At 45.8% G+C, this 23079-nt stretch overlaps 3 protein-coding genes across 6 annotated transcripts in view; 1 reads left to right on the top strand and 2 right to left on the bottom strand.

Annotated features, from left to right (window-relative positions):
* Positions 1–206: 206 nt before the first annotated feature.
* The window catches only part of LOC120897001 (coiled-coil domain-containing protein AGAP005037), a 34620-nt gene continuing 11747 nt past the window's right edge, over positions 207–23079 (top strand). Inside the window, exons 1-17 of one of the 4 annotated variants that reach the window (XM_040301571.1) lie at positions 207–2162; positions 4386–4436; positions 4542–4669; positions 4785–5158; positions 5238–5385; positions 6595–6657; positions 16938–17022; positions 17097–17189; positions 17301–17421; positions 17508–17606; positions 19721–19875; positions 20779–20847; positions 21861–21944; positions 22051–22113; positions 22182–22462; positions 22603–22775; positions 22865–23047. In XM_040301571.1, the coding sequence (XP_040157505.1) occupies positions 2069–2162; positions 4386–4436; positions 4542–4669; positions 4785–5158; positions 5238–5385; positions 6595–6657; positions 16938–17022; positions 17097–17189; positions 17301–17421; positions 17508–17606; positions 19721–19875; positions 20779–20847; positions 21861–21944; positions 22051–22113; positions 22182–22462; positions 22603–22775; positions 22865–23047 (2264 nt within the window). In that variant the 5' untranslated portion in view covers positions 207–2068. The remainder of the gene's footprint in view (positions 2163–4385; positions 4437–4541; positions 4670–4784; positions 5159–5237; positions 5386–6594; positions 6658–16937; positions 17023–17096; positions 17190–17300; positions 17422–17507; positions 17607–19720; positions 19876–20778; positions 20848–21860; positions 21945–22050; positions 22114–22181; positions 22463–22602; positions 22776–22864; positions 23048–23079) is intronic. The other 3 variants (XM_040301568.1, XM_040301569.1, XM_040301570.1) reach the window with 3 other exon arrangements.
* LOC120897003 lies at positions 6659–13666 on the bottom strand. Its single transcript, XM_040301574.1, has 6 exons — positions 12850–13666; positions 9283–9430; positions 8535–8628; positions 8233–8353; positions 7789–8013; positions 6659–7645 (listed from the first exon to the last, which is right to left on the bottom strand). The coding sequence occupies exons 1-6, from the start codon at positions 13093–13095 to the stop codon at positions 6869–6871; spliced, it is 1611 nt and encodes a 536-aa protein (XP_040157508.1). The 5' UTR covers positions 13096–13666; the 3' UTR covers positions 6659–6868.
* On the bottom strand, positions 17437–18712 carry LOC120897004. Its single transcript, XM_040301575.1, has 3 exons — positions 18214–18712; positions 17956–18095; positions 17437–17886 (listed from the first exon to the last, which is right to left on the bottom strand). Exons 1-3 carry the CDS (start codon positions 18573–18575, stop codon positions 17696–17698), a joined length of 693 nt encoding a protein of 230 aa, XP_040157509.1. The 5' UTR covers positions 18576–18712; the 3' UTR covers positions 17437–17695.

The raw sequence follows: 23079 nt of genomic DNA, 5'->3' as shown, positions 1-23079 counted from the left end.
ATAAACGCTTTAAATAAATGGTTAAACACTCCATCAAATAAACAAAACTCTCCTGTTCGGGGATCGCACTTGTGTGTAGGAATTGTTTAGCAAAACCGACAAAACCAATAAAAAAAACCAAATCGATTTAATGAAATGTGTGCGTGGGAGTGCTTTTGAGGGGGTGGGTGGGATCTCAAGACATCTCGTTTGTGAACATAACTGTGTTCACTCGATCACAGTTATTATGCTGTTAAGTGAAGAGCATTTTTATGGTCGTTTGCGAATTAGTGTGTCTCCCGCAAAACGGCTCTCTCTCGCTCTCTCGCTCTCCCTCTCTTCTCTATTTTGCAATCGTGGAAAGGACTGCTCTTTGACGATGTACACACACACGGCACACACGCCTGATATCCTGGCAGGAGGCAGACAGCGGCTACTCCACATCAAAGTGAGCATACGCGCTATTGCTCCGGCAACATGGGAGAGATAGCTCTGGGGCATGCGCACTCTGGACGCCGTTTCGTCTTCGAGCGCTTTGGAATGGAGAGCAATTTGGTGAGCTCCTAGTACAAGTATTGAAGGTACAGAAACACCATCGAACCGGGCAGAGCCACCAACCTCTTTGGGGCTTCGAAGTAGGGTGGAACTTTTCATACACAAATTTCCGTCGTTCCTGGCAGCGATTTGCTTGCTTGCTTTGCTGCAGAAGTAGAATCTGTGTAGCTGCAATCGTTGATATCGGAGTGAAAGAAATCTAAAACGCCCGTCGCACGCCCAACCAAAGCCGTATCGTGTGTACTGTCCGAAACGAGACACGAGAAGAAGAAGGAAAAAAACGAACTTCCTCCGTAGTATGTGTTGTAACAGAAACGGCACCAGCACCAGCAGCACCATCAGCAGCAGAATAGAGTCTAAAGGCAGATCGAAAAGGGAAAACCGCAAAATGTATCCGACCACCATCTCCCGCTGCTGGTGGTAGGGTGGACCTGTCCGTCTGGTGCAAAGTGGAACATGGGTGGCCACACACACACTAGCTGGCCGGGGCTGGTCTAGTGATCCCACTTCTCCCCAGTGTCAGTTGAATCCGCCGACAAGAAACATTCTTCCTGGTTCTTCTGGTTGCTGCTCCGTAACGGGGGCTCGGTGTGTATTGCGTTCTCCGCCTGCTGCAAAGTGAACACCGCTGCTGAGCGAGAGCTTGCTGCAAAAAACACACAAACCGGGTCGTGCAAACCGCGGACGGGGGTCGTACATATATGTGTAGCATATCCTGCCGCAAGGACTGTTTTTCGCACATCGACAGTAAGACAGAGGTGAAGAGTTCGCGTGACTCACACGGGTTTGTTTCGATGGGAAGTGACGAAAACTAACTCCAAAAAGAACTGACCATCCTGCTGCCAGTGGCAAACACTGTCGTGCAAATCGCAAAGAGAAAATCGGGTGTCGATTGCATCGGTGGTCCCTCCCTGCTGTCGTGTATGTGTGTGTAGGTGTGTGCGCGATACATCAGGTGTAGAGGAAGCATCGGTTGAACGAGTTTTCCTTCCCGTCCCTTCAACCAGGACCAAACGATGAGTCGTGCACGGCACACCTCCTCCAACCCTTCGGATCGAAAAGGAAGCTGAAGTGTGTGCGTGCGCGCTGAGTGTGTGTGCGTAGAGAGTGTTTTGGTGTAGGTGCGCGCGTGTGTTATTAGCGGATGTGACGCTGCTGGTGCTGGTGGTGCTGGTTGACAGCGCAAAACGGAAGAAGCAGGCTAACCAAACGGGCGGTTAGTTCGAAGAGGGCAGCAGCAAACGTAGTAATCTGCGGCGTAGTCGTAAAGAAGATATTGACGAAACAGCAGCCCCTAATCCTTCTGTAATTGACTGTAAAAATCCTTCCCGTCAGCAGTGTCCGTGTGTTTGTGTGAGTGATTCGAGTGATTTCGGGGTTCGCACCTGAACAGAGGACGTCACACTGGCAGAGCAGCACCGTCGGAGCGGGTAGTATTAGCGGCCGCATCCAAAAAAAAAAAAGAAAGGAAATTCATCAAATATCACCACAGACACACAGCGCAAAATAACGTTCAACGTTCTCCGCAGCAAAAATGCTGATCCGGTGGAAAAGCAAAGATAAAAGCTCATCCTCAACATCGTCATCGTCGAGCACGTCGAAAAAGAAAAGAAAAGGAAGGGAAAGCGGTATGTGTGCCAGATAGGATAGGGATCCTGCCTCGCAAGGCTGGGTCAGGATTTCCCGACCGTACATTTTCCCTGCCAAAATGCGAACATACTGCGTGTGCGTGTGTGTGTGCCGAATGCGTTTTGTGCAGAAAAGGGCGGACGGTTTTTCGTGCATTTCGTTTTTTTTCGTTCTTTTGCAAAGGTCGATGGTTGAAGTCTTAAAGGTTTAGGTTTCTTTAAAAAAAAAATCGAGGGAGTGAACTTTTGGCCAATATAAGGCGGAAAATTGACCAGTCCATTTTGCGGTGGAACGTCGTCGTGCCAAACACACACCGAACACCCTGCTGTTCGTGCATCCGTGTAGGGTGGGGTTTATGCTACGCCGTAGATGCGAGCGAAAACGACACGACACTCACATGCAAACTCCTCCCCTCCCATCCCATCGCCCCACGCAGGCCCATACATTATTACACACGGTGCCCTGGCGCACCAAGGCATCTACTGGGAGGATGCATAATTTATAGGCAACAAAGTGGACGAGTCGTGAGGAGGCAGGGGGCGGTTTTCGCAGCCCTCCTTGATGGTGGTTAGCGCTGGTCGACTTTTGTCGCTGCCTTTGCTCCATAAGCGAAGATGGGCCCAACATAATCTTTACGTTTCAGCAGACGGCGACACAAGTATGCCATGTTATTCGTCTCCTCCTCAGCTTATCGACACACACAAACACACACACACACACGCAGAGCAATTATGTACCGGGCCGCGGGCGTGAGCCGCACCTTTTTGACAACTTTAGACCGAAATTGATTGATGTTTCGCTGTGCCGAAATAAGCCCAGGTAACGAGGGTGTTAAGAAAGTGGTCAACTAATTTGCTCTTCTTCACACCTCACACCTTCCCAATTGGTTTTCGTCCTTTTCCGGCATTGCTTTCGTTGGATGTGTGGGTGTGTGTATGTGTGTGTCTTTATCAGCTCTAATCTAATCCGAAGTGTGGGATGATTCGATCGACAAGAAACCATTAAATGGGTCAAGTTTGAAAATTGATACTGCTAACCGGGCCAGTGAGAATTAGTTTTTCCTTGTTGTGTAGATTAACAAAAAAGCAAGACAGAAAAAGACAGGAAATAATTTATTTGGTAACCACATGTATTGGTTCATCAAATTTGCTACAAGGGCTTTTTTGTGTGGTTGCTGAAATTTAATGTTTAAATTATTGTGAACCACATTTATTGTTCTCTCTTAAGAAGTCCTTTTTGGATTGACCCCTACTCATAAATACCAACACAACTGACTAGGACAATTTTTGCATTCCTTTTCAGATGTTAATTGAACCACGTCCGGGCTTGCAGATGCCGGGTACGTTTGACATTTGACCATTCGGGTGTCTCCGGATTGGGAGATTTGGAAACGATTAATTCATAACGCTTCATTCGATGAATTTGTAATAAGGAAATATCCGTTCCATGATTAGGGGACAGAGATAGAAAATGGGGTATAATTTATTTAATAAAAAAAGCTAATTAAAATCTTCCATTTAGAGATATATTATTAAATGATGATCATTCACTAGGGCCAAAGCTTCAGCAAATATATGCTTGAATATTTATCTGTTCAATAGGGAGAGACCGTAGAAACGCTTCCTCGACTGTATTCATATCATGTACATTTTTAATGCTATGGCAAAGCTTTCATCATAGTGTATCTTCTAATCGCCTCACATTGTCCTTCAGCAAAACCACGTGTGTTTGTGTAATAATAAATAGCTTAATCGCAATTTTCGAAAAAATTATAAATGACGATATTAACAACAAGCGAACCACAGCTGTTTCAGAACAGGCAACACTGCCAGGCTTGTTCCTAGTAAATTGTATAGTAAATTCTGTTACAACCTGTTCAGTGGCCGCTAGCGCCAAAGCGCGGCAGCAATAAAATGATAGGCAGTTGATTTGATTGCTCTATAATCTAATCTTGTGCAGGACACAACCACTTCAACCGTTAATTGCACTTCTTCGATCAATCTTCACCGTCACACGCCCTTCCTGCGCACCGCGGTGTGTGGGCGTCATTACGCAGAAAATCATACATCCTGGCCTTTTGCCTTACCGGTGTGTGGCAACCGCACACTGTATTTGGTTCGTTGAGTGATTTACGTACCACTAAAGCTATCATTTTCTTGGTCCTGTTTCCGTTTTCTTTCCTCGCTTCGAACCCTTCGCTCGAAAACAAAATCGATTTACAGAGGATGACTGGCAAAATGATAAAAGCAACAGGAACCAGCCGACCGATCAAGGTAAGAAGGTTGTACTGTTTAATGAAAAAAAATCGCAACATAAATTGTTCCTTTTTCGCTACTGCCCTTGCGCTGTCACCTTGTGTGTGCGCCGCTCTCTTGCAGCGATCGATGATAGGCGACGATCGGCACGAAGCAGGGAAGATCCCCGGCGACACACCCTCGGCGGCGATATGCTGCAGTATCAGGCCCAAACGCAACCGCCAAACATTCAACGATCACTCGATTTTGAGGTAAGCACGAGGCCAACCTTGGGCGAAGGTGGCACAAAGAGTGCCCGCATGCCCTTACAATCGCTCGCCTTTCATATTTTCATTCCCCCTTTTCTTGTATCCGCTGCTACCTCAGCAGACTCCACAGATGCGTGTGTACACTCCGACGAACCAGGGACCATTGTTTGACGATGATCCCGGCATCATGTCCGAGGCCGAAACGGCCAGCACGGGCTTCCGGCGGGGTGGCAAACAGCGCTCGTCCCTGCCGGTCGTAAGAACGCCATCGAAAACGCTGGAGCGGCCCCTTGGGTTAGTGTTTCTGCAATATCGTTCCGAGACGAAACGGGCACTGCTGCCAAACGAGATCACCTCGATCGACACGGTACGCGCGCTGTTTGTGCGATCCTTTCCGCGGCAGCTAACCATGCAGTACCTCGAAGGGCCGAACGTGAAGATATACATTCACGATTCGAGCAAGGACATGTTCTACGAGCTCGAGGATGTGAGGTAAGGATAACGATTGTGGTGGGTCAGTAGAATACTATCTTATGCTGGGTGTGCTCTGTGTTTTTTTCCTCGTTCGTAGATCGCATCTCCGAGAAATTCGAGATCGTTCCGTGCTACGTTTGTTCGAGTCGAACGAAGTCAGTGCGCCGCAGGTCCTGCCTGGTGGACAAAATATTCCACAACCTCTACAGCCGGCAGCGATTCCAAACCAGTGGGATCAAGAGCAGGTAAGAATTAGTGTTGGATTTTATGAATCTTTCGTTGAGATTCATTTATATGAATCTTCAGGGATGTGCGATTCGAATCTCGAATCGAATCTCCAAAGATCTATGAATATCTAAAGAATCGTTTAAAGATTCATTATTCTCTAATGATTCATGAATTTCCGAAGATTCTTGAATCTCCAAAGATTGGTTAATATCGTAAGATTCAAGTATCCATTAAGATTCATGCATCTCCAGGGATTCATGAATCTTTAGAGATGTATGATTTTTAAAATATTGAATTTGCTCGATCTCATACAGTGGTACAGTGGTTAACTCGCAAGTGGTTAACTAACAACAAGCCCATTGTGAGTTCAAGCTTTGCACGGACCATCTCCCCGTAGTAAAACAAACTATCCGATTGTGATGTACATACTAAGAAGTTTCGAAGGCTGGCATGACCACATAGGTTGTTACGCCAAGTAGAAGAATAATTAGAAAACCCAGCGCTATGAATCTTTGGAAATTTGTGAATTCCTAGAGGTTCGTAAAACATTCGAGATTCATGAATCTTTTGATATTTGTGAATCTTTTAAGATTCGTGAATCTTTTGAGATTTATGAATCTTTTGACATTAATGAATCTTTTCTATCGAGATTCAGATTCATTGAATCATTTCAATGATTCATACAGATTGATGAATCTCAATCAAATTTACCCTAAACTAGTAAGAATACATCATTCGTTTCACTTCCTGAAGATACGGGAAGTCTGGTGATCACAATGGAAGACGCGCCCCGGCTTTTTAAAAGTCTAGTAAATCTATTTAAGACTCTGGTATATCGACGTAAAATATTTAGGACATGTAGAAGAAGACGGCTATAAGAAGATGACGGAAGTCTATTAAGGTTACATAAAATCATGGCATTACAACGTACAAGACATATCAAAGACATATCAAAGGTTCTCAGAAGATTTTAAAACTAGACCAGCTTATATCAGACGCTGATATGACCTCGTATAAGACGTCTAGAAGAAGGCGCTTATCAGATGATAACGAATATCTAGTAGCCAATATAAGACGCTGGTATGATCAGATACAAGATCCATGGTATTTAGAAGAAGACAACTTCCTACAGAAAATCCTATCCGATCTTTCAATGTTGTCGCCATAGCAGAACGTCTATGAATCTATAATTTAATTCTATGTTATTCTGTTCTTTCAACTTGCAGAGCTATTTCAGCGAACCGGAGTTCGACTCGGAATACCAACATCAGCACATCCACAAAAGCAAGGTACGGTATCGTTGTTATAATACATTTATTCCTTTTTCGCATACATCGCCTGTACATCACTCACACTTGGGCTATGGCTTCATAAAATACACTAATAATGTATGGGGGGTGGTTTGAGGTATTTTTAAATATCCATACTGTTAACGTTTACGTTCTGCGAGCGTTTCGGCCCGGCCGATCCAGCAAGGCAGCAGCAGTTTTACCGCGACCCCTAGAAATGGCCACAGTGGGTGGACGCCTTAGCCGACAGCGCACCGCCCAGCTCCGTCACGGCATCCTTCCAGGCAAACACCAGCGCCTTGGCGAACGGTTCCGGCGCGCACTTGGAGCATATGTTCATGACGGCTCGCACCTCCTCCTCGGCCGGCTCTTTGTCGTGCTCGCGAATCTCGTCCTCGATGTCCGTTTCGCGCCCGACCTTGTTTTTGAAATCGGGCAGCCCGAACTCGGCCAGCCCGTCAAAGATGTACTCGGAGCTCTGCAGCAGCGAACCGTCCTGCAGCTGGACGAGATCGCGCTTCGCCTTCGTTTCGCCGCTCGGCTCGGAGACCTTCTTCTTCGCACCCGTCGTCTGGCGTTTGAAAATCTTGCGCGCGGTTGTGTCGGTTGGTAGCTGCACGATCGAGTAAGCACCGCCCGTGCCCAGCTCGCTGCTGGTGTCCGGGAAGGTAAATGCACCAGTGGAACCGCTGCCGCCGATACTGCTAGATCGTGGGAACGGCTGACCACCGATCACGTTGGTCGATACGAGCTGCTCCTGCAGGAACCGAACGCCCGTGCTGAACTGGCCGTTGACGAAGTTGGTCGTGACGGTGGCACCGTTGCCGGTGGACGGGGTGAAACCACCGACCAGCTGCGACGGCAATCCCTTGGTAGGAATGCCCAGCGTGCCACTGTTCTGCTGGGCACCGTTGCTCGCGAGGTTGATCTTGACGCGCGTCGGAATCTGACCATTCGCCAGCAGCGGGTTCGCCGGCTGGGGTGAAGGCTAACGGGTAGAACAAACCGAAAGACGCACGCAAGAAGCGCTCTAATTAGCAGTCCGAAAACGGCTCTAACGCGCACGCTCCGCTACGCGGTTTCGTAGCAGATTGGCAGCGTTCGGTTTGAAAATGGAAGCTAACGACTTACCGCCACCTGGGTCCGGGGAGTGGTGGAGGTAACCTCACCACCGTTATGATCGAAATGGTGCACATGGTGATGCTTGTGGTCTCGGTGCGCCTTGCCTGCGCTCAGCGCCACCTTGTAAATCTGCACCGCCGTCAGCTCGAAGTGCAGCCCGACATCGGTCAGCCCGGTAATGGATGGACCACCGGAGAACAGCGTACCGTAGGGCTTGATTTCGTAATTGACCAACTGCGGGAAGAGGAAGGGGCAGATTGACCATCGCGTCATCGTGTGCGCGTGTTTGTTTGGGGAGAGAAGAAGCAGCAGAGAGATTGTTTATCGGGTTGGCGTCGTTTGCGCTTTCCAGAACTCGCTCGCGATCGCGACCATTTATTTGGTTAGCTGTGCGCAAGCGTGCCGAAGCGAAAGTGTCTCAAGGCTGCTGCGGACCGAGCCGCGTACACTTACCCGGTTGTGGAATCCGCGTCCGACGCGCTCCGATTTGATCCACAGTTGCCATTCGCCGGTTTTGCCGTTCCACGACGCACAAGCGTGGTGCCACTTTCGCATTTTGAAAGGATAGTTCAACCTGTTTTTTTTTGGTTCGAATGAGATAATATTCGCTTTCGTGAGTTTCTTCGAGTGTTGTTTTTCTGGAGGTCGTTATAGTCGGTGTGTGTGTGTAGGTAGGTAAGATTACATAAAATTACATTGTTCAAAGGGAGTCTGTTGTCTGTTGGTTCCCTTTCTATATATCTGGTGCACCTTACCTGAACAGTGACTGGCCATGGACGGCCAAACTGATGTAGCTCATGCCCATGCTGTTGGAAATCCAGAGCTGAATTTCACGCGGTTCATCTTCCACTATTTATGCAGCGATTTGGTTTGTAGAATTTTGTGCGGGAAAAAGTAGAATAACATAAGAAAAGCATTAACAAAAGTGTCAGCAGCGAGTGTGGTTGCATCGTCCGGCCAAGTTGAAAGTGAGTCGACAGTTCAGTGGGACACATTAGTATGGGGTACGCAACTAGCTAGTAAACTAGCCAGTGTCCGCGTTCGCCTAGCGAGAGCGAAAGGTGCATTTTTCACGTATCACACGTTGCGTTTTACGTCGAAATTCCGTTCGCTATGCGTAAGCCGATCAAGCCGGGTGGTGCCTGCGTACGATCACCGTCGACTCAAAAGCTGTGTAGTAGTAGACAGCAATGCCACAAGTGGGGAGGTCGCACCAGCAGGAACGACGCCCGTAAATGATTCCGGAGCTGCCGAGAGCGGGTATTGGCTGGTCGGCGCACCGTGTCATAACGAGAGCACCGGACTATGTTTAAGCCACTTATTATGCAGCCGCGGCAAAGGAAGCCCAGCTTAAGGAGATTGCAGCGTGTGTGTGTGTGTATGTGGATGCACTTTTTGAGGCTATGCATTCAAATCAATCACCACTGCAGTGGTTTAGCGTTACGTTCGGTTGGGAAAAATGTGAATCAGGTTACGCGCGCGCCGCCTCGCCGCGATACTTACCGGAGTAGGTGAGGATCGTGTGGTCACCGGTGTGATTGGTAAATCGCATCCACATGCAGAGCGTGAACTGGTTAAGGGCTGGCAGCTTGTTGCTGTACTTAACTGTACCGTCGTGATCGAACGCATATTTGTCGAAGCTACAGGTGTCCTGCAAGATGTAAAGTTTGGAGTTAGCTAATTATTTATTTCTTGTCGTTTTCTGCAGAACTGTTTTAATTAGTTAAGCTTGGCGAAATAATTGCAGTGGATGTTTTTATCATTCAAAAAGCCATTGAGCTGCTTCAAAAGACATCAAACAACAACAAGATCCATAAACAAAAACAAGATACATTAGACCACCAGTTTATAAATACCGTTCAGGGTCATGCTTTTAGCTAATCGGTGTAACTATCTTGTACAAGGAACAGATGTTAAGAATTACGTCATTAGCCAAATAAAGGTCAGCTATTATGGTAAACAAATCGTTCTGGCCAAACAAAAACATCATACCAACACATCCATGGCCTTATGAAGGTCAGGCTGTGGTCCTCAGTAGCGGAACTTTCGAGAGGAAAGCTTTCCTAACCCCTGACCGCACGCAACATATTGCGTAGGGGCATATAACCCAAGCTGTAAATCTTTTTTTTCGTCTAGTTATTTCGCAGTTCGCATGTGTGTGTGTTTTTCTTGTTTTTTTTTCACACACCCACCCACTAACGATCGACGATCGTTTCTGCCGAGAAATGTGTGTGTCCTTCAGTGGAATTGTGCAAAGAAATGTGGCATGTTCTTTCGGTTGGGTAAGCTTTTTTAAGGATTGTTTGTGGGGAACTTGCAGCATGCGAAGAAACCGCAAAACCCAATCAGCGTTGAATTATGTCATACCAATTTGCTCAAATTAGCTCACCTTGCTCAAGTTCGGTGAATGATATGAGTGGTGTTGATCATGCTTTCCTAGGGTAGGTGTGCCGAATAGTGAAAACGTTACTCATTCATGCAAATACAATGCAAATCTTGTATGACGAGATCTAGTTCGCAGGAGTGTGATGTTGAGGTGGGCTGAGAAATAACCTCCAAAGACTCTTTGTGTCGCTTAGGGTGGAATGTGGACGTATCGAGTCAGTATTACCAGAATCCCGCTTGCCCCTATCAGCCAGGCATGTCTGTATCGGTTGACCAGTTTGTAACGGGCTGAAATTCGCCGCCCTCGGGCACAAGAATCAAGGATGTGGAGCATTTCTTGCCTTTCCTTTGTGTCGGATTTATGACGCCAATGAATTCTTATTATCAACCGCCGCAGAACACAACAAGTCGTCCTAATGAAGGTTAAGCGCGCACGGTCTTGGTATCTCCCGGAGTGCGGTTGTCCTTGAGTAGGTAGTAGTAGCAGCATAGTTCGTGCGTTCGATCTTGATGTTGTGCTCTTTTCAGGAGGTAGTTTACAGATTAACTGCACGAGCTAGTGTGTGTGTGTGTGATTGGCTGGCCGGGTTGATAAATTGTAACGCAATCCCAGCTTCGATGACTTGACGGAATTGAACGCATTGATCATTAGATTGATTCCGTTCTCTGCTTCACTCTATTTAGCAAAAGTGAACGGCTGACAAGATCCTTAAATTTGAAACCTAACTCCTCGCCATTCTTGTTGTAGCTTTCTAATCGCAGAGACATTTTATTTTAGCTCTAGAGCTTTTGGCATTTAGCTCTTGCTGTGGTGCATATTATACACCGCGTTTTCGGCGTTAGATCATTTATGTTTGTGTCTTTGTTATTTCAGGAGAAATAAAAGGAAGTGGCAGCGGTTTTATGATATGATACGTTCTTAATGTTATTTGTCAAGTCTCGGCTTTTATTAGCCGAGATCTGCACAACTGAGATCACGACTATGACTTGGTTCAGTTTCTGTCTTGGTTTCAAAAACTCCAGCTTAGTTATGCGATAACTTACATTTTTGATAAACTGAAGTATTAGCGCAATTTGTCAGACGATGCCTTTTAAATACTTCTTCCAATTATTTCAAATCTTGTGCAATATTTTAATATTATGCAATCTGTAATTTTTTCACTAAAACCATCGTACTCTTTTACATCGTATTTCTTCTCGAATGTGTTGAAAAATAGATCCATTTTGACTTATTTGAGTAATAATTCGATCAACATCTCAGTTGATTTACAAACGAGATCGTTGGTGACATTCTGAAAGGATTTGTTCAACGTACGACTTGTCATTCTGCTGGCATTCGTTTGGTTACTCGTAATGATGCTGGTTACAAGCAATTGTGAATTTCTATCTGAGATATCAGTAAAATGTGGCAAAGCAAGGTAATTTCGGCAGTATTTTCAACCGAGCTCATATATCATTTTAAGATGTGTAAGATACTGTAAGATAAGAATTAGGTCCGAAATCAAGTGCAGCAAAATTCGGTTCAGTAGGTGTAGTAGCCACGCACGTTTACAGAAAGAAAAACCAATGATCAATCATTTAGACACACGGATACGCAATTTCGCGCTACTCGCAAGTGTGTAAGTGGAAAGTTTACAAAATCTCGCCCAATTTTGTTTTTGCGCGCTGAAAGCCTGATTCCGTAATTATACGCCAATTAATTCCACGCCACGACGCTAAAATTGGCTGCAGATTTCGCATTTCAGGTCAGCGTAAAATTTGGAAACATGAAATACATATATATATTTCCGTAAAATAATTCCGCTAACCCAAGGCCCTCGTGCTCTATTAATTGTTCACACATGGTGGGTGGATTAGAAATGGGGTGGGCGGTTCTGTTTGAATGATGTTGAGACATGCGGTTGCGCAGCCCCTCATCGTCATTGTCGGGCGACATGCGATGAGCCGCGATGCTTCCTTGCGACACTCCAGTTAATGCTGCAGCACACACCGGTGAGTGCACTCGTACGAGACACACAGAGCAGAGAGAGAGGCTTATAGGGAACGAGGGACGAGGCTGAGATTGCAGCAGGTTACAAAACTGCGTGTACCAAGGCGCACAAAAAAAAACAAAACCCTCCCAAGCGAGCATCGATCTTGGGGCCACAAGAGCTGCAATGGGCACTGTATGTATGTCGCGCACTGCATTACATCATTGTCTTTACGGTGATGTGTTTTGCATTACTGTGTCACACATAAGCTCATAGCTCTTGCTTTTCACCAGCGATCTTTCATCGCGCTAGGGCTGATCAATCTGCAGGAGCAGGAAAGGCAGGTTCGCGTTTCGCTAGCGCTCGCTAGGAGCACCTCCCTGGCCTCCCTGGCTGAGCTGGTTGGCTGGCTAGTTGGTCGTTAAATGTGCTTTTCTCTGCTAGCTTGGGATAGGCCACAGCGCCCAGCAGCATATCCGATACCTGTCAGCAATAAAGTATCGCGTGCGTAATTCGCTTGCAAGCACGCTTACGTCTATCCCCCCGGGGACGGTAGGGTTGTACATTATTGATTTGCTCGTTTACGTATCGTAATTAGAAATTATGCAGAAATAAAGAAATGGCAAGAAAGAGAGAGAAAGAGAACGAAGTTGACAGCGAAGGATTGTGGGACACGCACAAATGACCACTTGTGGAGACAGGTTACGGTACTTACATCACCGCTGGCCGAAAAGGCAGTCAAAAAGTCGTCCGATCCGGTAAGAATTCGCTCGTCGGATGAGCTAGAATCGGGCAGTATCAGCTTTGGCGCACTGCCAACGACCGAAGTGCCGAGAGCACCGGGATACAGATTGCCATGGTAGGTAGTAACTGTTTGTTGCGGAAGTGCTGATGCGATCGAGAGCAGTGCGCAGGCTGCCACTGCCAAACCACCCGCTAACAACGTGCTCGGGGCAGCCATAGTTTCCTTCCCTCTCAGTCCGGAAACGGACAACCAACGGACGACAAAGAAGAAAGTCACACAACGAGCAAGCCTTTCAGTTTCGAACTGCCGGAAAAACACTCACTCACACACACACAACCACTGTCGTGAAAATTCAGTGACAATTTCAAACAATCTATACAGTATCAAACACTCGATCACAATCACGCGGCCGTACGCCTCGATCACTGAAGAAACGCCTTTACAACGCCGAGCCCGAATTGCAACTGACGCTTGACGGTGGACAGTTGTGCGCACGAGGCTTACGGCGAGCGGTCTCCCTACCGCCGGTTTTGAATGCTCTGTGCTGTGACAGGGAGGGGGTGGAAGTGGAAAGCCCGACTAGCCTCGGCCAAAAAATCGTCGATCGGCAACATATTCCTTCTTTGCTGCGATCATCGCCACCAGCCAGTCCGCCCCGCTCGCTCACCTTTCGCACGGCTACGAATTTGGCACGGCTGGCAGTACTGCGGTGCGGTTTGCTCTAATGACCGCCATGTAATAGTGCCGGCTTTTTTTCTGCGAGAGCCCCCGCGCGCACACACCAAACGGACGGAGATAGTGTAGTGTGTATATGGCGTTGTGCTGCTACCAACTCCAAGCGTACAAAGAAAGGGCTCTTCACAGCAATGTTTTGCTTCCCTGCTGCTACTTTTGTTTTATTAACTGAACCTGGCACGGACCAGGCAGGACAGACGCGGACAGTGGGCTGGCAATTAAATGGTACTAGCGGTAGCGGTTGTTGTACATGGACACTTCCAAACGCCGCCGTGCTGTAACGCCACTGCTCGTGCGAACTTTTGCATAAGATTTGGTGCACTGTTGACGAGGGAGAAAGAGAGAAAATAATCACAATTGTTTCGTTTATAAATATAATTGATTGCCACCGACAGCGGCAGTGAAATGAAGTGAACACAATTCCATTGAACGCAATAGAAATTGACTTGTAAATGGGCAAATGGCACTCATAACGATATCTTACTCGGTGCACAATGGTTTCACGCAGGACGGCGTGCTTGTCTCGTTACAACAATCAACCCACACACACACAAACACTCACACAACTTCTATTCTTACCGTTGATTACATGGAGCTTTAAAATGGGTGTTATAATAAGCTGCTTTGGACTCATCCTTGACCTTTATCCGAAGCATTTAGTTAGTTGTATATCGAAATCACTATGTTCGATATCCGTTGCGTCTAATGGAGTTCTCTCTAATGCATGCCCACCGTTGGTAAATGGCCCGCGGGAGGATGACGCACAAGGCATCATAAAACAATTATCAATATTTCAATTTATCAGAGCGAAGGAAGGCAGTGGGCGTGGAGATAGGAGGAGAAGAAGAAAAAATCAATCACACTCTAATACGTGCAGCTGCGCCGCTACTCGCGATCACTTAGTCATACCAGTCGGTTACCGAAGTTGATCGTGCCCGGATTAAAGCGGGCCCTACTACCTACCTACCTACTACTACTACTACTACTACCCACTGCACCTGGAAGCCCCCAGGGGGCGTTTGAAACCCACCCGATGGAAATAACACAGCGTGCGGCGAGGGGGAAGGGAGGGAGGTAAACTGTATGTTCAGTAACACTACGCCGTAAAATGAAAATCGCCACCCATCAAACCGTCGGACGCTCCCGACCCTCGGTCAGATCGGTTTTGGGGTTGAGACTTTGGCGAGAAATGATACATAACAGCATTGCTAACAAACGATCGGGCGCGGCTGAATAGTAAAGCCGTTGTAGCCACTGCCAGCGACGGGTGAAATTGGCCGGAATGAGTTTGATCGGCGACCAGCACGATGGTGCTCGCGAGCTGCATGGCAAGCACAACACTCCAGGCCCCCGGTAAAAAGGCCTGAGCGCGGGGTGCGAATAGGAGGATGGCTGTGGTCACCGGTTCGGATGTGGCCGGCCGCCTGCCATCTCCTGCCTGTGGGCAAGACCGAAAGATGTGTTTTGAGGAAAGACAAAAACTCGCTCCGTTATGCAATCGGTATCGGCCGGAGAGTGTGTACCACAGCCAGAGATCGATCGTGGAATGCATCCGCACTGGGCGCCACTTGTGCACCAGCGACAGACAAGGAGGATGCAGAAAATATTGATCCGAAAAATTTTTAATTTTCGTGCAGTGTTTATATCACCTCAGCATCTTCTTCGCGAACGGGCGATCAATGCGGTTGCGATGGGCGCTAACGAGCCCCCCGGAAACAGCTGTGCTGGAGAAATAGTGGAGAAACGTTTGGTGCGCGGATTAATATCTCACCCCAGCTGTGTTGAGTGATGAAGTCGTTCGATCTTGCTGCCTGGCATATCGGGTGGTAGACGCCTGTTAGACGGTAATATGTTGTATTGAAACAAATTGGTTTATTTGTCTCAAGCGAGCGCCACATGCTGCCGATGTTCGAACCTCCTGATCGCTGATGTAAGGTGTCGAAGACGGCAACACATCGGTGCTCCAAATGCTTGTTCTCTATTTAGGTCGAGTTTTGTCCGACCGCCCTACAACCCAAGCGCTGCGTTGCTTCGTACTCTTGCTAACTCTTGCTTCTAGAAGCAAATGCTCCCACCAGATTGCAAGCGGCCGCCAACAATCGACCGGAACGGCTTCGTTTCATGATCGATGCCTACAACCACAATACCAGAAAAAAAAACATTCGGCTGTGCATGGTGGCACGATCGTAAACTTGTCACGTCGCGATGGGTCAACGCATTTCACTTTTCATCTGTGGAACGGTTTCGACCCCAAGCCGCGCGCGCGGCTGGATTTTCCGATGAACTGATGTTTTGGTTTCGGTCGATGAAGTGGCGGCGCTTTCGCGCCAATCCAAACTGCTGCTTGCGAAATAAACCGCCGATGGCCTAATTTTTGTTGATCAAACATTTTACTTTCTTCGGCCGACAGTGCACGCGATGAGTGAATTCAGCCCTAATTCAGCGACCGAGCGGCTAATGTGTGCGTTCGAGCAATTAATGCTGGCCTTCGGTGGTGGGTAAAAGGCCGTTTCAGCGTCTCAAAAAGAAGGTTGAAAAAAGCTGCACACTATCACACCGTTCGCTGATTTCGTCACGGTGAAGCGTTCCTGGTGGATACGGGGCCCGAAGGAGGAAGGAGGTTTGCTTTATTGCAAACGGGAGCTCCACAGTTTTCCACGGTTGCTTTCCCAGCCAGCCCGGTGATGGTGGATTCACATACATAGATCCGCGCGAGTCGGGATCATTGGGCGGGAAAGCACGGGCAAAATGGCACGCTGGCTTTGGAGATTCAACGCATGGACGTACGTAATAGCCCATAAGTGGCTCGTAAAAGCATGATGCATACTATCTTACCACAGGGCTGGTAAGGCTGGTAAGCCGCCGGTACATTACTGTTGCTCATGAAACTATGACCATCGTGTGTGTGTGTGTCTTTCGGCGTCTTGTCATGGCCGATGGGGTCTGGTGCATTGTTTAAACTATGTACGTCACTAACAGGAATAGGACGAGAGATGTCTTTCTATCATCTTGATTGTGTTGAGATGTATAAGCATAAAAGCTTTATAGAAATGTGTTTAATTTAAAGTGGTATAAAGGAAAGAAAGAACTCGCTTTATGCAGTTCATAGAATATACCAAAATTTTAGACTTACATGTCTTCACATTATTCTTTGATTAACATCGTTAATTCGAACCTCAAGCGATATCCATAGCTCAAACATATTGATGATCGCTTTATTTACCGGCGAAATGATTGAGGAAACATATTACTTTACATGATTTTAATGCAAAGAAAAGACACAAATTCAAAAGAATTTTGTTCGCCTCCTCGCTAATTCACAGCAACCTACTAAGACGCCGTATTACGTTGGCACCACTCAAACGCTACCAAGAGGAATGTACTCGGACAGAACCAAGGGAGCAATAGGTAAGGCAATCGATTGATGTACAGCATCTCAGCGCCGATTACGTAACCACCTCGCACCCTGTTTATTCCCCCAGGAGTAGCATCGAAACCGATCCGCTCGTACGGTTCACGCGGCAACATTGCCGGCCCGATGCCATACACTACCGAGCAATTGTACAACATTCCAGGTATTTATTGGATGAGTGCCCCATATGGGTAAAGGGTTATATGATTCGTGTTCATCGAATAATTTGCGGGCCGCATTTTTTTTTTGTATCTTTGTTTTTTTTTGTTGCCAGATGGATACATGAGTTCCCCGGAACGAAGTGGAGCATCTCGAGGAGCGTACGAAGAGCCTTACTACAGCCAATACGGTACACGTTCCTCAACCGTAACGCCAATCATCGATGAAGAGCAAGGGTAACACAACACTGATGCATTTGCAAAAACGTTGCATTTTATATATATTTCGAAATAAAAAACCATTTCCATCCATACACTCGCAGGGATATCTCGATCGCGGATGATCAGTACGCCATGTATGGGGTGAAAAATGTTGGACGAATTCCACGAGTGCCACCAAACCAAATGTACGACCATACCAGGTGAGTGTCTATGTTTTTTGTTTGTTTGTAGAACAAAGTGCTGCTGGCGCCCCGGAATATGTTGGGTTCTGGCTTGACGCGGATGCGCTTCAGCTTCCGGGGGCGTTCGTGTACGCCTCGGCGAAGGTAACGAGCATCTGGTGCAATTGCGCCGCATCGTACGCATCCAGGGGCGAGATGTAGGTCAGATCACGCTTGCGGCGCATGAACGGTTTTCGCTTTTTGATCGCCGACGCGAGCGTGGCCGAACCGGTGATCGTGGGATGGTAGTAGGTCGTTCCTGAAAGTGAATCGAGAATGCGTGAACAAAACAAATCGGAATAGAAATAAAACGTAGCCGGCGGGGCACCTTTGCTTTTGATGGCCTGTACGATCATGCACAGCAGGTATCCGGCAAACGCTAGAAACGCTAGCCCAGTAATACTGACTTGAAATATGGTTTGAACCTTGGAAGGTTTCGTGTTCCACGGCTCCACGGAGGAGGACCTCCTGTTGGCGTTGTAATGTAAAGCAAAAGGCACGGTTAACATTTTGGCAACAGATTTACTTAAACCCCTCCATCCCCCCACCCGCCTATCCCGCACACCCCCACTGTCACTGTCGTCACCTGTCCGCCGTGGTTTGCATCTGTAGCGGCAGTGCAAACACATTTCGCCGATCGTTTTTGTCACCGTCGCCGTCGGGCATTTGGCGCGTTTCTGCCTCCGGCTCATTAGTAGTGTTGAAGAGCAAACTGTTGCCCAGCTCGCTCACTTTGCGCTGCAGCAGTAGTAATTGTTCCAGCGGCAGTCCCTCCAAATAGCGATAATCGTTCCACTGGAGCCGGCCATCGTACAGCAGCGTATCGGTGGCGTTATCGTTGCGTGCTGCGGAGCCCACTTCACTAAGACCGCCAACCACCACTAGGTACAGTGTAGTAACAAAAAATAACAGCCGTTGACCATACCGGCGAACAAACGATGGGCTCATTTGAAAAAAATAAAAACTTCTTCCACCATAAGAGGTCACCTTTTTTTTTGTTTTTGGCTAGTGTATCTGCGGTAAGTTGTCGTTGAAAGCGAGGTCTTCTTTGCCGCAAAGCTGGTAATGAAATGCAGCACTTCCAACGTGGCCTAACGTACACCACCGTTGCGCTTTTGGTTTAAGTTTCACTGTCATTGCAGCGTCGTTCCGCTGCGACTGTCGTAAAAGTAGGATGTTATGCGAGGAACTGGAGCGTAGCCCGTAAGAAAATTACTCATCTCGTTTCCTCGTCGCTCAAAAAAAAAAGTCTAACGTTCGTTAATTTATTACTTCTTGGACTAGTTCCTGTTCCGTAAAATTAATGTAATTCAAGCTAAGCAATTCAATGAAAACCAAAACGTTGTGTATAGTATTTATTAATTAAATAATTTTCGGCAATTTGTTGTGGTCGAAACGTCAGAAGAACGCAGTCCTGGCCTTGGGTTCAAAACTAATCACAACTGGCAATGGATATTGAATATTCATAATAAACTCTTCTTCTTCTTCTTCTTATCCTTCTTCTTCTTCTTCTTCTTCTTTGGCACAACAACCGTTGTCGGTCAAAAGCCTGTCTGTATCACACACTCTAGTGGGCTTGGGCTTTCAATAACTTATTGATTACCTATAGCAGAGTAGTCAAGTACTACGTATGAGGGCACGGTCCATTCGGGGCTTGAACACATGATGGGCATATTGTTAAGTTGTACGAGTTAACGACTGTACCACGAGACCGACCAATAGATTTAGTTGGCTTCATGCAACCATGTGTGTTGAAATTTATAAACAATTGCAAAAATGTTTGAAAAGGATAAAAGTAGGAAGATTAATTGATAACATATAATATGCTACAAGTCTGGTACATTCAGGAATTTGCAGGAATAAGCACATATTACACAAATGCAGTACTTGATAGGACAATTACTTCAGTTGTTTTCGGAATATGAAGTTCGTTAGTATAAGATTATTCGACGGATACATACGTCGTTCAAGCATAACAGTTACCGACAACGCCACCGGCCTGTCAACTGCTTACTACGAGGGACGGTATTGTAGAAAGCTTCGCGTTAAACATTTTAATTTGATTGTTCTTCAAATTCTTCTTCCACTTTCAGATCGGAAGATCTTCATAGAATAAGAGTCGAGCATATGGAGCGACAGTTGGCCAACCTAACCGGACTGGTGCAGAAAGCATTGACGCAAAATCCTCAACTACCGCTAGTTAACAACAGCCCAAATATTCTAAACATCCCTGGACAATATCGTAATGGTATGTGTAATTCCTTGGGAGCCAAGCAGCGTATCCCGAACATATTTGTCTCTTACCCGTCGATTGGTTGATCCTCAAGCCTTTTCTTTTATCTTTTCGAATCGATCGCTACATTCCAACTTGTGCTGTGTTTACTTTATTGATGCTGCAACAACAGCACTTCGTGAGCTCCTCGTAGCTTTGCGTTTTTACCTTACTTTGGCAGTTACGTTGGTTGATTCTTATCAACAAAATGTGTTTTTATCATAATGCTTGTACGTGTGTTTGAACCAGTTTTGCATACAATATAATAGCTTTGGCATTCGTTCGTTTTCTTTCTTCTTGGTTGTATGGTTGTGAGTTTTGTGGTATTACCATCGATTTAGGTTTCTATGGGTTGTGGTTTCTTTGTTACATACCTACATTGGCTAGTCTTTATTATATCTACCAGAGTATTACAATAATGCTATTTCAAGGATTGGAAGAGTATATCACTATAAACTATTTGTTTAAAATAAAGTAACAAAACCAACTATCAGCCAACTTCAAATTCATTACTTCGGAATTGCCTGTAATTCCCCCGTCATATTGAAAACTCATATAAACAGTCATCAATGTACAGAACTAATAAAAACATTCACAATTGTTTCGTTTCCACCGTTTAGTTGTATGCAGTATAGTTTTATAAAAGTACGATATAAAAATGATTTATAATTTTTACGAATGCTTCTCATGTTCTCATTCTCATCATTCTGGTGCTCATGCGATAGTTGTGAAAGTTCATGTTTGAACTAACTTCTTGCAGCAGTATCATTCGCTCATCAGCATATATCGATATTTACATATATGTATTTTATTTTCCAAACAAACCTCATTCCGTCACACAATCACAATAACTAACACACTCACACACTGATCATTTAGCTGAAGCTACTGGAGATGGTACAGTTTGCACGCGCGAAAAGCCACCAAAATTGGGAAAATCAACATGTCGTAAGTTCAGTTGTATCGAAAATAAACCCATGTTTCCAGACTCCTTTGTCTCTCTTTCTCTCTTTCTCTTTCGATCCGCTTCCGCCCTTGGATACCACTCCCTCTGTATGATAAATTTCCTTGTTTAATACTCACCCTTTCCTTTCCTCTATCACCATAACCCGTACAACATTCATCTAATTTATTCATCTCATCTATTTACTCGATATGATATCGTTCCGCTTTTCCATTTGATGCCAATAGAGTAGTTCAATGTGTAATAATAAACAATAGTAGATATTAGCAAACTTGTATTCTTGACTCTGTGTTAGTTGGTAAGCGTATGTACAAAAGGCGAACTTTAATTGCAAGTCCTAAAATTAGCCATTCATGCATTACAGTTTATAGCTAGTTATAACGGTTGGTCGCAACAGTTGTAGTCCAAATTGGCGTGCTTCTTAATATTGTATCGTTTCCTAGATCTCTAATTGAAATGAACAAAATATATCGCGCTTACCGTCGATGCATAAGCATAGCCGAGGGAATAAGTGCGCTAGACATTGTACATAATGTAATTTACGTGTTAAGGAAGCTTTAATTTAACTAGCTGTATTGCTCATTAGTATAAGTTCATCAATGCTGCTAATTCAAGGCTATACAGTTTAATTCGAGCTGCAAACATGGTTTGTTTTATTTCAAATATTATTCAATGGCATGATCTAGAATGCATAAGCTTCAAATTACTACTTACCAATACTTATACTTCGTTTCGAGTTTTAATATTTCGTATAAAATTTGCGTATACATTTTCGTATAAATTTTTACAATGCGCTAACAATTGGAGACTAACAAACACTCGCGCAGAATTAAATAATTTTAAAACGAATTGCAGCTTCCTTCTTCTTCTTTCATCCCAGTTAGCTGAAGACATATTAAATCGACTGCATATTACCTATCTTTTAATCTGTTTCCGTCATGATTATTAAAAACATACAAACTAATTGTTTGTCATAATTTATCCGTTTCATCTACAGATAAATCGGTTTCTTTTGAAAAATCCGTTTCCTTCAGTGATGACATTCAAGGCGTGCCAAAATCTCACAGCCCACAACACTCCGGTAAGTGCAGAATACATAACTGCACACTTAAGAGCACAACACTTAAGCAAAAACAAAACAAAAACATTATCCTGCAACTAATTGTCCACTAATATCGTTTCTGCAGCAGATACAAAACCTCCAAAGCCAGCGATAAAATCTTCTACCTTACCCAGAACCTCATCACAGGGTATGTGTCTTTGTGAGGTTGCCTTTCAGTCAGTGCAGTGTTGAGAGTTTTGGTTTCTTTCCTTTTAGAACGAGATCGACTAAAACCACCACCACCTCCAAAGCCTTTGGTGATGATAGCGGGCAATCAGTACCGCACCGACCTAACACTTGCACCGGAGGTGTACAATCAGCTGCGCGGCCTGCAGAAGAAAGCTATGGATCTGCGCACGGAGGTTCGCACGCTTCGCCGATTAACCCAAACACAGGCCGTAGCGGTACGGGAAGATATAAAAGATACGTTCATGAGAATACGCGCCACCTTGCTTTCGAACTCCGGGTTTGTTTGGGGGCAAGGAGATAAGGAAAGGGTAAGTGAAAAGATTGGGTCGATGAGAAACTGCATTGGCATCTTGCGCATCTTGCGTGTCTTGGTATAAAATCCCGCATCCCCTATTTAAAACAAAAGCTAAAGACATGTTACCACTGACTCTGTATTGCTACTTTACAGACAAATCTTACCAGGGAAGAAGAAATCTACAAACAAGAAGTGATTCGATTGGAAAAGGACCTGGCCGATTTAGAATCATCCGTAGAAGGTCTCAGAGGCGAAGTAATCAACAGACGAACCCGTGTGAACATGGTCGCTGTTGAAGACATGGCCCTAGTGCTCAGCCGTGCGAGGTAATGACCCTGTGGCTCCAGGTTAAGCTGGATCATTTCAGGAATTGCTCCCCGCAACCCCTCTACACCGAAATCACGTTCCTTTTCAGTAAAACCGTCGCTGAGCTTAAGATGCGGTTCCCAGTGCTACAACAAGGGTTGAGAAATCTGATTTCCAACGAAATGGAGCACGTTTGTCGGGAGGAAGCTTTTCTCAAAGATGAGCCCGATCGGCTTGAAAATGCTCTAAGGCGATGTAAAAAGCTAACCGGAACGCTGGTGACACTCAAAAGGTATTTAAACGTCCTCTTTTTGTCCATTTAAC

The sequence above is a fragment of the Anopheles arabiensis genome, chromosome 2 (assembly GCF_016920715.1).
Source record: "Anopheles arabiensis isolate DONGOLA chromosome 2, AaraD3, whole genome shotgun sequence".
Lineage (NCBI taxonomy): Eukaryota > Metazoa > Arthropoda > Insecta > Diptera > Culicidae > Anopheles > Anopheles arabiensis.
Note: the sequence above shows the minus strand (reverse complement) of the source record. Positions and strands in the feature narration are given on the sequence as shown.